The following is a 17545-nucleotide window of genomic DNA, read 5'->3' as shown; positions in this document are numbered from 1 at the left end:
TAACTCACCTGAAAAATAGGGGAAGGTCTTTTCTCTGCTGTTACTTCCATTGGAGTAACATCTTCAGTCTTAATCATACTGCTTGATATGAGTGGAGTGATCAGGGCGTTAGGAAGAATGTTTACCTTATCTAAGTTACATCCAGACGTTTTCATTGCTACACACATAAAAAAAAGTTGTAAATCATAAAATTCATGAAAACAATCTGTTTACTATAAGCCATTTTTTTGTTGTTGTTGTTTTGAAATACTCTCTTGGACAGTCTAGACTGGTCTAAAACTTGTCATCTTCCTGCCTCAGCCCAAAAGAGATCAAAGTATGGGTATGCTGTACCACCATACCTGGCTTAAATGTCTATCTTTTGATGTTATAATGCATGATACATTTATTCCTACTCCATTTTTGCAAGACTCATGTACTCCAGGCTGACCTCAAACTAGGTATGTAGCCTAGAATAACCTCAAACTTTTGATCCTGCCTTCACTTGGCAGTGTATGTGTGGGTCACCATGCCTGATATGTACAAAGACAATTATTGAGCCCAGGGCTTAATGCATCCTAGGCAGGCACTCTGCCCACTCTGCTACATCCCCAAACCTCCCTGGCTTGAAGATTTGGTATGGGCTGAGAAGACAGGCTTATTTATGTAGTATCATGCAAGGTAATCAAACAAACTTAAGGACACATGAAATCTAGAAGGGCTTGCTTTACCACTAAAGAAATACCCAACTGTAGACTAAATAATAAGGTGAATTGGTTCAACTTCCAAGCTGTATCCCACAAACCACATCTAAGTGTACCGAGTTATATACTAGGTTTAGCTTAGTTTACCATACAGACCTGTATCTCCAAGCATTCCAACTTTTTTTTTTTTTTAAGATTTTATTTATTTATTTATTACATATACAGTCTTCTGCCTGCATGCCAGCAGGGGGCACCAGATCTCATTCAAGGTGGTTGTGAGTCACCATGTGGTTGCTGGGAATTGGACTAAAGACCTCTGGAAGAACAGTCAGTGCTCTTAACCGATGAGCCATCTGTCCAGCCCCGAATTCCAACTTTTTAAAGGCTAAGATTACTGAAGTATCTCTTAGCAAACATTTAAGAAAATACCAAGTAATTTATAATTGTTTATTCTCTGAATCGATGTTTTAGAAACTTGAATAACTCAAGGTGGTACATTAAATGCATTTCTCAACCATTTTTACCTCTATCAACATCTACTTCCAATAGCTATCGATTTATAGCTAAGAGAGGCAATTACTCCCTTTCTACTCTATTCTCCCCATCCCCTACATGTCTTTGATTCTTTTTCTTTTTACTTGAGTTTGCCCCATTGGTACTTTATAGAGCCTACTGTTTATTGCTAATGGGTTTGAGACTCTGGATTTTTTTCAAGACAGGGTTCTCTGTGTAGCCCTGGCTGTCCCAGAACTCGCTCTGTAGACCAGGCTGGCCTTGAACTCACAGAGATCCTGCTGCCTCTACCTCCCAAGAATGTTGGTATTAAAGGCAAATGCCACTGCCAGCCCAGCAGAAATACAGACTATCAAGATGGGTTTTACTAATATGCATCTCATGGTTGTCTCAAACATTTCATCTTCTCAGCCTCTAGGGCGCGAGCATTACAGGTCATATGCCACTATGCCTAGCATCTCACAAACTTTCAAATGTCATTATTTTCATTTTTATTCAGTTTATTTTTCAATTTCCCTTTGATAGCCCCACTCTCTTAAAAATATTTATTTTTACATTATGTGTATGAGTGTTGTGCCTATTTGTTTGTGTACCATGCATCCCTGAAGGTCAGAAGAGGACACTGGATCCCTGGAACTGGAGTTACAGATGATTGTGAACCGTGTGGGTACTGGGAATGGAACCTGGGTCCTTTGCAAGAGCAGCAAGTGCTCTTAACTGCTGAGTCATCTCTCTAGCCCCCTACACTCAAAAAAAAAAAAAAAAAAAAAAAAAAAAAAAAAAAAAAAAAAAAAAAAAAGAAAAAGAAAAAAAAAAGGCAATCTCATGTTTCCCAGGGTGGCTTAATCTCAAAGCCAAAGATTAGAACTTCTGATACTCCTGAATTTGCTTTTCAAGCACTGGGATTACAGATGTATACCACACCTGGTTTACACGGTGCTGGAGAGCCAAACCAGGGCCTCATGTGTTAGGCAAGCACTTTACCAAGTGAGCCACCTTCTCAGCTAAAAACTTTCTCTTATTGTGAAGATTTTTCTATTCTTTTTATTACCGATTACTTTCTTTCATATTTATTTATTGTTTGTTTGTTTACAGAGAGGCCTATGTAGTTCTGGAATTTAATATGTAGATCAGACTGGCCTCAAACTCACAGAGATCCTCCTGTCCCACTTTATTACTGATTTCTTACTTGATTTCACTATAAGTGGAAGACATAATTTCCCCGAGTTTCAATGAAATATAACTAGCAACAACAACAAAAATCAGTGCAGTTTTCAGTTCTATAATTTCCACTTGGTTCTTTTAAAAAACAAAAACTCCACTTTCTTTGCTAGCTTTTTCTATTTTTAGTTTTGACTTTCATTAAGAGAATTCAGAATTACTTGTTGCATTAATTTCATGATCTAACTTTTTGCTAGATAGTTCCAACACTTAAGACCACCTTGGATTTTGTTAGATTTGATTCCACTTAAACTGATTTGAACAGGTTTAACTTGCTAATTCAGGTTCTGGTTTACCTAAGTACATTGTAGTTTCAGTGAGAACTTAGTTCTATTTTGGGCTATCTGGTTAGGCTATTCCTACTCTATGTGTGATGTTGTCTACCTAGTAAAAGGTGCTTCCCCAGGCTATTGGTGTCTTTGGACAAGAAAGGAGAACATTTCTCCTGTATGTTTTTTGTGGGCTTTTGCTGTTGTTTTTAAAATACAGTGACAGCAGGCTTTCTAATCTCACTGCTGATATTGCTAAGGTATAGAATTATCTATGTGCGTTGCCTCTGGGTACATGTGACAAACTGGGTCTGGAACCCTATGTCTGGTTGACTTTCTGACACCAGTCTGACATTTTTTGCTTTTTGAGACAGGGTCTCTCTACATAGCCCTGGCTATCGTAGAATTTACTATGTAGACCAGGCCAGCCTAGAATTCACAAAGATCCACCTGCCTCTGCCTCCCAAGTGCTGGATTAAAAGCATGGGCCACCACAACCAGCTCCACTCAGATGACAACTAACTTTTGTCACTAAGTAGAGGGTTGGAAAATTCCTAGCTTAGATGTTCTACTTGGGTGGAGTGCTAGGAGCTTTCCTGAAAGTTAGGAAATACTGATCTTGCAAATATCATCACCATGGAGAAGATGGCACAGGGGATGCATTAAAATCCACTACTGCCATTTCTGGAGGCAGGCTGACTGTTGCTGACAGGTGTGGGTACTAGGTGTACTGGCCTTTCAGGTTCTGCTGTTGGTGTAGCAGGGGTGGTGGGGATACAAATTGGCTCCTAAACTTTCTTAGTGTGCGTGTTGAGCACTAAGTCATCTAAGAGTCCCTGGTCACTCAAATGACTTCTTTCTTTTTCAAAATACTTTTATGATAGGTGACTTATTTATAAGCTATTTAGTAGTAGTTAGGAGAGAAGCAGGGAAAACTTAGCTTATACTGTTTTTGCCCTAGAACCCTTAATTATGCTTTAATGGACCTAAAAAAACATTAAATGGGGTTGGGGAGACATACCAGTAGTAAAGCACTTGCCTAGCCTGAGCCTAGATTCAATTCCCAGTAATATACACAATTAACAATTTTTTCAATTAAAAGACTTGAGATATTTCTAGTATTTTTCCTTTCTCCATTTTCAATATGTACATACTGAGTTCTATAATATTTTGGCACTATTCTATGTTATGAGGATTAGTGTTGATTAGAATAAAAAATGTCTCCACTTTCTGAAAATTGTCTTTCAGTGAGGAATGAAAAAAACTCAATAATTAACTAGTAGGGTTCCTTTTAAAACAATTCAGAAAAGTTAGACAGTATATAAAAAAGACAGATTTCATTATTCCAATACTGACTTAAGCTTGCGAAGAACACTGCTATTGTCATTTATATGAAACTTTAGGAAATTAAGAAAAAAAATTTCCTAAAAGTATATTGTCAACAAGCAGGAGTCCCACCAAATATAAATTTTATTTAAAGTATGAGTTAACCAATTCCAGGAAGTCTTATGCCTTCATCTGGCCTCCATGGGTGCCAGGCATGCAAGAGGTGTACATATTCATTCAGGCAAAACACTCATACATATAAATAAAAAGAAATAATCTTAAGTATGAGTTAAGATTTATAAGAAAGATGGAAGTAATCTAAGCTCCTGGGAGGTTGGGGCAGAAATATCACAAGTTTGAGGTTAGTATTGGGCTACAGAGCAAGACCCTATCTCAAAAATTTGAGGTGGTTGAATAGAGGCTCAGACCTGTAATTACATGTAGGAAGCTGAGGCAGGGGGACTGTTATCAGTTCCAGGCCACAACTGAGCTATAATGTGAGATTCTGTCTCAAAATTCAAATCAAGCCAAAACACAAGGGATGTTTTGTTTAAGTTTCAACTTCTGGCATTTACTGTGTGACGTCGAGTAATTTTCACTTAATCTCTCTAAGCCTTGATTTACTTGCCTATATAAATGGTATTGTTTATTTGAGACAAGCTCTCTCTACAAATCTCTGGCTGTGTGAGAACTCACTATATACACCAGACTGGCCTCCAACTCATAGAAACCTGCCTGCCTCTGCCTCCTAAGTGCTGGGATCAAAGGCATATGAGCCACCATTCCTGGTAAAGTTTATTTTGAGGAGAGGGGAGAAATCAAAACTAGGCCAGCACTCTACCACTGAGGCTAGATCTCCAGCCTTTTACCTACAAAATGAGATTGTTATTAATTAACCTCATACCTCACAATTTTTTCAAATCTTAATATTGTTACTTAATCACAGCCAGTTAGAGAAAATTATATGCTCTCAACTCTTGTTCAAACTCATTAAATTAACCTCACACTACAAAGCAGGGTAATAAAAGATGACAGAAAGATCCAAGGTAGAGATGGAAAATTTATTAATTAGTACTTTATCCCTAGGTCCTAGACATGACCCATTGAGCAGTCTGTTTATATTCAAATCTACCTGGCACCAGTGAAGGTATTGAAAAACCATCTATAAATATTCTCAGGAGGAGCTAAGAGAGAGGCTTAGTGGTTAAGAGCACTGACTGCTCTTTCAGAGGATATGGATTTGATACTTGGCACCCACGTTGCTATAGCTCCAGTCCTAAAAGATGGACACCTTCTTCTGGCCTCCAGGAACAGCCCCCCCTCCACAAACGCACATACACAGGGGTGGGGGTGGGAGTGGAGGAGCCTACTTTAGAGCGAGCTTTCAATATGTAGTCTCAGTATTATTTTTTGAGTACCAAGATCTAAATGTTAAGCTGGGAAGTAGTGGCGCACACCTTTAATCCCAGCACTGGGAGGCAGAGACAGGTGGTTCTCTGTAAGTTCGAGGCCAGCCTAGTCTATAAAAGCTAGTTCCAGAACAGGCTCCAAAGCCACAGAGAAACCCTGTCTCAAAAAAAAAAAAGAAAGAAAGAAAAGAAAAAGAAGAAAGATTTACATGTTATTGCAAACCATGGCTATTTTTAAGGATGATCCTTAAAGAATTACTGCTGCAACAGAAATTGAAGTGTCACCCATGCCATATAGTCTTCATTATTAAGGTATTGCTAATTAAATTTTCATAAAGCATTCTGGTATAGTACCAAAGCTTTGATTTCAAGGAATCATAAAATATAAGCAGATTCCTAGTTCTGAAGCTATTACTTTCTTTTAATATATCACAGGAATTGCTAATTATTTTGTATACAATGACAAATTTAAAGTTCAAATCTATAAGACAGCTTAGAACTCAATTTAGTTTACATCTTCACAAAATTATTTTACCCTACCTTTAAAAACGTATTTATTTTTATTTTATGTGCATTGGTGTTATGCCATGGGTGTCAGGTCCCCTGGAACTGGAATTACAGAAAGTTGGGATTTGCCATGTGGGTGCTGGGAATTGACCTGGGTCCTCTGGAAAAGCAGACAGTGCTCTTGACCACTGAACCATCTCTCCAACCCCCTATCTTACCCTACTTTTAATTGATAAGGTATTTATCATATAAGGTCTGAATTGTAAAAAAGAGTGTTTCATATTCAGGGTTTATTGTTGTTGCTGTTGTTTTCTGTGTAACAGGGTTTCTCTGTGTAACAGTCCTAACTGTCCTGGAATTGGCTTTGTAGACCAGGCTGGCCTCAAACTCACAGAGATCCGACTGCCTCTGCACCCCCCCCCCCAATAAAGATGTTCATGCCGCACCACTACCTGGCCATTTTGTTTTGTTTTTGCAAAGGACTAAATTTTTTAGCACTAAAAACAAAAACAAAATAAAAGCCATTCAATAGATTTCCTTTTATATACAATTTCATGCAGGACTGGGTTGTGACCTGATTCTCTATGAACAAGGAATTAAGAGATGGACTATAGTCAGGCACCATGGCTCACACCTCTAATCCCAATGTGCTAGAGGCTGAGACAGGTGATTGCCAGTAGTTCCAGGCCAGCCTGGTTATCAGAGTGAGATCCTGCCTCAAAACAAACAAGACAGATTGCAAACATAGCTGATGTTCTTTAGCAATTAAGAGTATGTATCTAACAAATGTGGATTAATTTATTAACTAATTTTTCCCTTTCGTTTTTTTTCAAGACAGGGTTTCTTTTATAGCCCTGGCTATCCCAGAACTCACTAAGTAGACCAGGCTGGCCTCATACTCAAGAGACCCACCTGCCTCTGGGTGCTGGGCTTGGATTAAGGGCACATGACACCACCGCCTGACTGAACACCAATTTATTTCAATGGTTCATACAGATCTATAGAATGAAGCTGAAACAAATTTTCAATTCAAGCTAAGTGATCTTATACAAATCACTCAATTTCTGAGTTCTCGCTTCCTTTCCTGTGAAAAGTTCAGCATAGACTTCAAGTAAATGATAAATAAACTCTAGTTACAAGACCAGGCCTGTTGAGTCTGATAAGCTTCCCAGTCTATTTGCAACTTCATAATTTTTCACTAATCTACTCTGGGAAATGTTCATGGTCACAATTACAATAGCAAGCTGTAAGGAACTATTCTGCATGTGAATGCTCAGTTTTACTTTGAAAAGTTTCACTGTAATTGATAAAATTTATCCAGTTCATTATGGCCCTTTATATAATTTAATCCACATGAAATTAAGGGCAGAAAACTGAAAGAAAAAAAAGAATTACAGAACTGTCTGTGTAATTATGTAATCTGTACCTTCACAGGAAAAGGCATAAAAGCATCATCACAACGTACTATAAATTATAGAGTAGTAATCTGCCTTACCACATTGTAACAGACTTAAATCACTTCATATTCATGGTTCCCTTTGTACTTGGATTTTTTGACACAGTTCTACTATGTAGGTTAGACAGGCCTTGAGATCATGAAATTCCTATCTCAGATACTGCAGCACTGGCTCTGTAGGCATGTGCCATCATACCTGTTTCTGTTGTTGTTTGTTTTCAGTTAGTAGGGCAGAGCTGTGACTGCACACACCTTCAATCTCAGCACTGAGGAGGCAGAGACAGGCCAGATCTTTGAGCCTGAGGCCCAGCCTGGTCTAAAAAGCTAGTTCCAGGACAGCCAGAGCTGTTACAGTCTTGAAAAACAAAAATCTTAAATTGGTAGGGAAGTAAATAAACATATCAGAAGGAAGAATGGTTAGATCCCAAAGCAACTTTTCATATACCTACAGTTCATATTTCAATAACAAGTACTATCTTTTTAAGAAGAAAGCTTCATAATATCTGCATTACATTTTGGGAGTGGGGTTAAGATGGGGTTTCTCTAGGTAGTCATGGCTGTCCTAGAACTCGTTCTGTAGATCAGGTGGACCTTGAACTCACAGAGATCTGGCTGTCTCTGCCTCCTGAGTGCTGGGATCAAAGGCGTGCGCCACACCAGCAGGCTTCTGCTTTACTTTTTTGTGTGATTTATATACATTACTTTAAAAAATTTATTTATAATTATTATTTTATATTGTGTGCATTGGTTTCTGACAGTATGTATGTCTGTGTGAGGGTGGTGAATCTTATGGAACTGGAGTTACAGATAGCTGTGAGCTGCCATGTGGGTGCTGGGAATTGAACCTGGGTCTTCTGGAAGAGCAGCCAATGCTCTTAACCACCAAGCCATCTCTCTAATCCCTTATACATATTACTTTTAAGGAGTTTGGGCTTTTTTTTTTCTTCTATTTATGTATTTATCTGTGTGTATGAGTTGATACCCCAGCCATAATATGTGTGAAGGTCAGAGTACAACATGTAAGGGTTGTTTCTCTTCTTCCACCATGTGTGTTTTGGGGATTTAACTCAGTTCATCGGCCTACTGGAAAGTGCCTTTATCCACTGAGCCACCTTGAAGGCCCTTAAGGGTTTGGGTTTTTTTTTTTTTTTTGGATTTTTTATGTTTATGTACATTGGTGTTTTACCTACATGTATGTCTGTTGAGGGAGTCCAATGCCTTGCAACAGGGGTTAGACAGTTGTGAGCTACCATGTGGGTGCTGGGATTTGAACCTGGGTCCTCTGGAAGAGCAGCCAGTGCTCTGAACTGCTGGCCATCTCTCTAGTCCTCACTTAAGGGTTTTTTAAACTGAAGAATTAAAAAATAAATAAATAAAAGCAAACTCCTCTAACATATTCATTATTATTTTGATATAAGGTCTTACTATGTAGCCTATGGTAGTCTTGATTCCCTTGTCTCCCAAGTGTTAGGATTACAAGTATGCACTATCAATCATGTTTGGTCTATTATGTTTTTGGTTTTTGTTTTTAAAGTAAACCAATATGCTAAATCAAAGAAAATAAGTTGAAAAATAAGTCTCTGCATCAGGAAAGTTAAACAAATATTTATTTTATAATTTGCAAAACACCTTGCTAAGAATCACAATGTATCAGAGAAAGAAAGCACTAAAGTTTACTAGTGAACACACAGGATGACCATTATTAGTATCTGAGAAATATCAACTTGGTACCTTTCATGGCTTCTTCAAAAGAGCAAGGTCTTGCTGGACTAGATACCTCCTTTTTCACATTTACATTCAAAGCACCAGCTGCTGCTATTAAAAATAAAAATCATACATTTATTTCAATTTATTGATCCTGGTAAAACAGATTTTAATAAATACTCTTTAACTGGAATGTTTTCTTAGCACATCATTGACTTATTTACTATAAATCCAAGGTTGAAGCAATTTTTTTATAACCAGCAGACTTAACTTCTAAAATATACTCATCTTCAAGTAGATAGAACATATGATCACTTACCAAAACAGAAATATTTAAGAATCCTATTAACTCCAGGAGGTGGTGGCACATGCCTTTAATCCTAGCACTCAGAAGGCAGAGGGGGGTGGATCTCTGTGAGTTCGAGGACAGCCTGGTCTACGAAACATGTTCCAGGATAGCCAGGGCTGTTACACAGAGAAACCCTGTCTCAAACCCCTCCCTCTGCCCAAAAGAATCCTTTTAACACTGTACATACTGGTAACATGAGAGGAATGAAGACTGACACCAAATATCAGACATTTAAAACTTAACAGCTCTATTAGAGCACTAGGAAGAAAAAAAAATATTATCATTTATCTCTATAAATTTAAAAAGTACTGACTCAAAAACATTTGCCAATATGTAAAGTAACTTAAAATATGGATGATGAACATATAGGATCTATAATATGATTATTCTTTCAGTAAAACTTTGAAAAAGAAACTTTACTAGCATTAACAGAGAACTGCAAGGCTATCTATTAAATCTTCCATAACAGCTTTTGATTTAATGAGCTGAAGAACAAAGATCATTCTAAATGACAATGTTGAACTACAAATAAGTAGGTTGGGCTTCATTTTATTACTGTTGCTATTTTTATGTTTCAAGGATTCCCCTCCACCTTATTTTTTTTGAGACAAGGGTTCCTTTCCCAGTGGTTCTCAACCTGTGGGTCACAACCCCATAGAGGTCACTTATCAGACAGCCTGAATACTAGATATTTATGATTCATACCAGTGGCCAAATTACAATTATTAAGTAGCAAAGAAATAATTTTACAGGTGGAGGGTATGTGTCACCACATGAGGAATTCTATTAAAGGGTCAAAGCATTAGGAAGGTTAAGAACCACTCTCAGTTAGCTAGACTGGCTGGCTACCAAGTCACAGATCTTCCTGATTCCACCTCCCTAGTGCATGTGAATGCTGGGAACTGAACCTGGGTTCTCTGCAAAAACAAGTGCTCTTAATCACTGTGCTGGCTAGTCTTATGTCAACTTAACACATAACCTAGAGTTATCTGAAAGAAGGGAACCTCAATTGAGAAGAGGCCTCTATAGAACCTGGCTGTAGGGCATTTTATTAATTTGTGATTGAGAGGAGAGGGCCCAGACTATTGTGGGTGGTTCCATCCCTGGGCTGGTGGTCCTGGGTTCTCTAAGAAAGCAGGCTGAGGGGCCAAACAGCCTTTAATCCCAACACTCAGGAGGCAGAAACAGGTAGATCTCAGTGAGTTTGAGGCCAGCCTGGTCTACAGAACAAGTTCTAGGATAGTCTCAAAAGCTACACAGAGAAACCCTGTCTCAAAAAAAAAAAAAAAAAAAAAAGGAAAAACAAAACAAAACAAAACAGAAAGCAGGAGAATGAGTAGTACCCCTCCATGGCCTCTACATCAGCTTCTGCCTCCAGATTTCTGCCATGTTTGAGATCCTGTCCCAACTTCCTTTGATAACAAATAGTGATACATTAAGAGTAAGTCAAATAAATAAACCCTTTCCTCACTAACTTCCATTTTGGTCATGGTGTTTTGCTGCAGCAATAGAAACCCTAAGACAACTACTGATCCATCTCTCCAGTCATGCACCACTGTAGTCAGCTTTTTGAGTGGGCCCTGGGCACGGAACTCAGGTCCTTATGCTCGTGTAGACTGAGATATCTTCCCAGCCCATATATTTGTTTTAATTCCCTTTCCTATATGTATGTGTGTGTTCAAGTATGTGTAGATACATGTGCATATGTGTGCCCATTTATGAAAGAGGCCAGAGGTAAACCTCAGGTATCTGTCATTAGGAACCACCTATTTTGTCTATTAAGACAGAATCTCTCATTGACCTGGAGCTTGCTAGTTAGGCTAGTTTGGCTGGCCAGCAACTCTCGGATTCTCCTATCTCTACCTCATTAGCTCTGGTACTTACAAACTCATACCATAACAGTTGGGTTTTGGAAAATGTGTTCAGGAAATCAAACTCAGGTTTTCATATTTGCATTGAACTCTGGAACCAATTAAAAATGTTTTAAAGCAAGGCGATGGTGGTACATTCCTTTAATCCCAGCACTTAGGGAGGCAGAAACAGGTGGATCTCTGTAACGTCCAGAACAGCCAGAGCTACAAAGAAAAACCCTGCCGTGAAAACCCAAAAACTTTAAAAGTTAATTTATTGTTTATGTGTCTGCATACACATATACAACAGCACATATGTGGAGGTCAACTTGTGGCTTCTACAACATGGGTCTCAGAGACTGAACTCGGGCTACTAGGCCTTTACACACTAAGCAAACTTGCTGAACGCAGCCTGTTTCTTTTATCTAAAAAACATTCTAATTTCTATTTGTTAAGGCTTGTTTGTTTTGTTTTGAAGTGCAGTCTTCCTATGTAGCCCAATCTTAATGCATCAGGCTCCTGAGTGCTGAGATTACAAACTGGAATTACCTAGCCTGGCTTTCCGTGCTTGAAGCAGTTTTTCGAGACAGGGTTTCTCTGTATTGCTTTGGAGGTTGTCCTGGAACTCACTCTGTAGACCAGGCTGGCCTCAAACTCAGAGATCTGCCTGCCTCTGCCTCCCCAGTGCTGGGATTAAAGGCATGAGCCACCAACGCCTGGCTGTTGAAGCATTTTTTAAAAAATTATTATTAGCATAGGGGTGCACGTGTCAAGGCCCTCAAATTATTTATTTTATATTTATAAACATACCCCAAATGAAATTTGAATTGGTTTACTTTTAATGCATTATTTCTCATGACAATATCAAGACATTTATCTCTAATTGAATACAAAGGCAAAACTGGGGGCTGGAGAGATGGCTCACTGATTAAAAGCACTTGCTACTATCATAGGGAACTCAAATTCAGTTCCCAGAATCCACATGGCAGCTCCCAACTGACTATAACTCCAGTTCCAGGAGACCCAACACCCAGGCCAGCAAGCTCCAATGATCTAGTTGTCTCTGTCTCCCCAGAGCTGTGATCACAAGAATGTGGCCTTTTATGTGGGTTCTAGGAATCAAGTCCCTGTGCTTGCAAGGCAAGCACTTTACTGACTGAATTACCTCCTCAGTTCTGACCTCATTTGTTTTTTTGTTTGTTTGTTTTGGTGCAGGAGCTTTCTTTTTCTATCACTTTTCCTCACCTTCTATCTCACTGGGTCCTGAAGTATGTGGGAATAACATTATCAATAAACTGCAAGTGCAGAACTACATTCTGAAATAGTCCTCATTAAAACAATAATAACTATAGCAGAAGCCAAACCCCCACACAATGCAACCAACCAATAATTTTCATTTCCAAAATGCTCTTCTCATTTCTTTTTTTTAAGATATATTATGCATAGTGTTCTGTCTGCATGCATGCCTGCAGGCCAGAAAAGGGTGCCAGATTTCATTACATATATATGGTTGTGAGCCACCATGTGGTTGCTGGAATTAAACTGAGGACCTCTAAAAGAGCAGCCAATGCTCTTAACCAGACAGCCATCTCTCCAGCCCCACTCTTGCTATTTCTATCAGAGGCTTTTTTTTTTAAGTCTTCAAGTACTTAAACAAAATAGGTAAATAACTCATAAGTAATGTTTTGGCTAAATATCTTGTCAAATTTATACATTTCAGTTGATTTTGTGTTCTGATTTCTTCTTTCTTTTTGATCTCTATCCCTCCTACTTGGTTTCTCTGTGTAACAGTTCTGGCTATCCTGGAACTCAGAGATGTGCCTGCTGGGATTAAAGGTAAATGCCACCTTGATTTGTAAACCATGAAGTGCTTAAAATTATACTTAAAACATTCTTGTTGGAGAGTAATGGAACACATCTTTAATCCCAGCATTCAGAAGGCAGACTCAGCCAGCCTGTGCTACATGGAGAGTTCTAGGACAGCTAGGGCTGTTAGACAGAGGAACCTTGTCTCAAATCCCAAACTAAATCAAGCAAACAAATAAACCACAAAAATATTTATCATCAGTCTGATAGTTTTTGTGTTATTACTTATTCCAAGTTTCTTCTTTTCACCTTCTCAGAATGCACACTAAGGCCAGAGGTATTAAAGTTCAGTGGTCAAGCATGTGGTTAGCATACTAAGGACATGGAATCAAACCCAATGTGATCAAAGGGCAGGAGGGGGAGGTCCCACAAACCAGTCAAATTAAAGTATTAGCCATTTCCAGTTGTGAGTTTCACCTTCTGCATTTAAAAGTCACTCTGTGAATAGTGATCTCCACTAGGAAGTAAACTGTGGCTAACTCTGGAGCACCTGAGCTCAAGCACTATCAGCTCTTTTATATAGAGAATAGATGGAAATGATTCTAAGAATAACAGTAGCATTTCATACTACTGGGATCTTTTTTTAAAAAAATACTACCAATCTACAAATCAAATTAGTAGAAATTCATATTTATAGTTTTTTTTCTTGTCTGGACTCTCAACTTTTTCAAAGGACTAGAAATTAATTACTCATTTTAGTTCAGAATTTTGCACTTTGACATACCTGGGTCTGGAGTGTAAGTAAATGGCTGAACATCATGAGATCTTCCAGCATTGGTCACAACATATATTCCCACTGATACAGGCAAAGTTATATGTTGGTCATGGTATGGGGGAACCTTCACAATAAGATGGTTCTAATTGAAGAAAAGTGTAAGAATCAGAAAGGAAGCCAATGTTTAAAAGGAAAAAAAAAAAGTACATTAGCTGTTATCTGTATAGTTTTTAAAAGTTTGATTAGAAAAAATGCACTAGGTTTTTAGAGCCAGGTATTGATATGGAGCTCAAACCTGCCTCAATCTCCAGATCTTCCTGCTTCACTCAGACCCCACATTCAGGGATTACAGGTATGGGCCATTACAGCATGCAAAAAATTATGATTTAAAGGTTGATAAGCAACATGTCATTCATCTTAATATTTCTTTCATGGTAAAGCCCCAATGTTTTACAACACATTGTAAGGTCCCTGCTTGACCAACTTCATTTCATCCCTATTCTCCTGATGGCTTAATTCATTATAGCTAATTGATCCCATTTAAACTTAAATGTTGTCTATCCTTTTAATTACTAAACTCAGCTTTATCTCAGACTTGTTCTCTCCAACTGTAGTTTATTTTCATAACAGTACTTTCTAACCACTTAATTACTGATTGCTTTTTTTCTCTCTCTCTCGAACAACAAAAAGTAGAAGCTCCACAAAGATGTAGGGTGCTCTGCCCCACAATCTGTCAGGATAATAGTACCACATACAAAATGCACTCAGATGTCATTTGAAAGAAACATCTTGCCAGCATGGCTGTAAATCTTACTCCTCCTCCCTCAACCTCTAAGTGCTGGGTTTTACAGGTATGTGTGCACCACCATGCTGACCAGCTCCAAAGCTCTGCTTATTTCAACACACCTTTTCTTTTCTCTAATATTTCATTTTTGTTTTTCATTTAATACAGTTCTCTAGGATGCCAGATCCTATTCTGTTCTAAGAAAATGTTTCCCAGAAAGGACAATTAACTCATCTCTCTCTCTCTGAGGAAAAAATTAATTTAAAAATGAGCAAAACTCACCAGGTGGTGGTGCATGCCTTTAACCCAGCACTTCGGAGGCAGAGGCAGGTGGATCTCAGTGAGTTCGAGACCAGCCTGGTCTACAAGAGCTAGGTCCATGACAGCCTCCAAAGCCACAGAGAAACCCTGTGTAGAAAACCTCAACCCCCCCAAAAATATGAACAAAACTACAGAACCAATGACCTACCATGTTAGGATTTAATTTATTTATATAAACTCATTTGCAGCAAGTCCAAGACTGGGCTGGAGAGATGGCTTACCAGGTAATAATGCTTACTGAAAAAGCCTAATGACCTAGTTTGATCCTGGAAACCATAGAAAAATAGAAGGAGGTACTCCACAGAGTTGTCCTATGACTATCACATGTACACACACCCCAACACGTCCCTGTACAATAGTAAAATAACAACAAAATCACAACCCTCTAAAGACCTCTAGCATTCCACCTGCCACACAAAGCCCATGACCTGAATTTGATACCTGAATCATACGGTGGAAGGACAGAGCCAAGTTCATAAATCTGTCCTAGCATAACACACACTATATGCCATGTATGCCTACACATATACAGCATACATACTTTTAATGTAAATTCAATTATTGGGTTGAGGATGGACATAGCTTCAATTGGTAGAGTGCTTGCCTAGCATGTATGAAGCCCTGGATTCAATCCCTGGTACTGTAGAACCAGGCATGGTGATACCTATTTGTGATCCCAGCACTTGGGAAGCAGAGGCAGGTGGATCGCTGAGACTTCAAGGCCAGCCTGGTCTACATAGCAAGTTGCAGAACAAGGCTCCAAAGCTATAGAGAAACCCTGCCTTAAAAAAAAAAAAAAAAAAAAAAAATTAAATTAAAATAGAACTAGGGGATGAAGTGCCCTCAGAAAGAACAGACTTTAGATCAAAGTTCACTTTTCCTTCAGGGGCAATGAAATGAACTAACAAATCTTCAAGGGTATTACAAGCTTGGTATTACAAGGATCCAACTTGTTTCTGTCAATAGTACTCTAGAGGACATTACTGCTGGTCATGGAGAGTGGGGGTTACCTGATTATGTGACAGAATAAATGAAATATCAGAACTGGAAAGAACCTGAAATAACTTAATGAAGCTTTCCAAACAAAAATGAATGAATTGCACAGAATAAACAAAACTATTTCAGGAGTTTTTTTTTATACCTGGTGGAACAATTCCATGTCTATTTCAGCTTCTGATTTCCAAGAGTTTTCATCTGATAGAAACAAAAAAAGTGATTTTAAAAAATTGCCTTTTTTTTTTTTTTTTTACTCTGTAGCTTTAACTGTATTTTTATAACAAGTGAAAGATGGAACATTCTCTACCACTTATATGCCTACTTACCAGAAACATTTTCTTGGAAAATAACTTTAGTTCCTTTCAGAAAGTTCTTCCCAATTAAAAACACTTCTTCCTCTCCTTTCACTGAACAGCTATGCAAGCTTTTCTTTAAGATCTCAGGAACTCCTGCTGGCTGAGCTGTGGATATACATACATACATACATAAACATTCCATAAAGAGCCACCAACACTTAATTCTTATCTACAACTAATATCATGAATCCAGTTTTATGAGTTGTTTCTGTTGATCAAGATTTTTTTATTGCATTTTATTTATTTTAGACTGTGTGTCTACCTGTGTATCTCTCTGTGTATGTATGCATGCATGTACACATGCCACAGTGGGTGGGTAGGAATCAGTTCTTACTTCAACTATGTGATATGGGACAGAAGAGAAATCAAAATTAATGGACTATTTTATTGCTACTAAGCTCATAATCCTTTGGTTTTATTTTGACTCTTTAACAGCTTTTCTTTTCATGTATGCATGTATGTATGTTAGACTTTTTGTTATATTAATGGTTATATAGAATACTAATTCTAGAAAAAAGTTTCATCTACTTTCCTGTACATGATTTCAGGTTTCAGTCTCTATCAAGTTTTCTGCAGTGAATCATAAGCACACCTAACAGCAACCTTTAAAATCCCCAAAAGGAGGTTGGGGCCCCACAATGACGATTCCACCAGGACTATAACACCACTAACTAAGCTGACAAATACAACCTAAAGATCAGCTTTGAACTACAAACTGCTCATAACAATTTCAAGGTGGCTAGGTGAGATGATCCAGCCACACAGACTACTTCAGCCAGGACTTGAGAGACAGTCTTGAACTTTCCCATTACACAGAGACTGGGAAAAAAAAAAATAAAATGATACAGCTACCTCTTCCAGGACTTGACAATTAATCGAATTTTTTTCTTTTCAAGATTCTCTAAAGATGCTGTTAACCCCAGCAGGAAGTAAATTAAAGAACTAGAGCCCACATTCCCAAGACGTGCTGTGGATGATTTTTGGTTGTTCAACGGGCTATGGATATCTGTCATCATTTAGAGTGACTGGTTACAAGTTGTTATTGGTTATGGTCAGAAAAACAGCTAAACAAAGGAGATTAGACTCAGGCAAAAAAGAGGGATATAGATATGATAGGATAAAGGGTCGATTATTGAATCTACTTTTTTTAAAAAAAAACATTTTATTTATTTATTATGTATATAACATTCTGCTTCCATCTATATCTGCACTCCAGAAGA

The 17545-nt window shown here is 38.2% G+C and overlaps 1 protein-coding gene across 10 annotated transcripts in view; it reads right to left on the bottom strand.

Annotated features, from left to right (window-relative positions):
- Nfat5 (nuclear factor of activated T cells 5) overlaps positions 1-17545 on the bottom strand; it is an 85924-nt gene that overhangs the window by 13079 nt on the left and 55300 nt on the right. For 8 of the 10 annotated variants that reach the window (XM_027405944.2, XM_027405948.2, XM_027405946.2 and 5 more), the window contains 5 exons: positions 16296-16430; positions 16115-16167; positions 13878-14010; positions 9116-9199; positions 9-157 (listed from right to left, as the gene is read on the bottom strand). In XM_027405944.2, the coding sequence (XP_027261745.1) occupies positions 9-157; positions 9116-9199; positions 13878-14010; positions 16115-16167; positions 16296-16430 (554 nt within the window). The remainder of the gene's footprint in view (positions 1-8; positions 158-9115; positions 9200-13877; positions 14011-16114; positions 16168-16295; positions 16431-17545) is intronic. The other 2 variants (XM_027405945.2, XM_027405947.2) reach the window with 1 other exon arrangement.

The sequence above is a fragment of the Cricetulus griseus genome, chromosome 3 (assembly GCF_003668045.3).
Source record: "Cricetulus griseus strain 17A/GY chromosome 3, alternate assembly CriGri-PICRH-1.0, whole genome shotgun sequence".
NCBI classification, from domain to species: Eukaryota; Metazoa; Chordata; class Mammalia; order Rodentia; family Cricetidae; genus Cricetulus; species Cricetulus griseus.
This window is presented reverse-complemented; position numbering and strand designations above follow the sequence as displayed.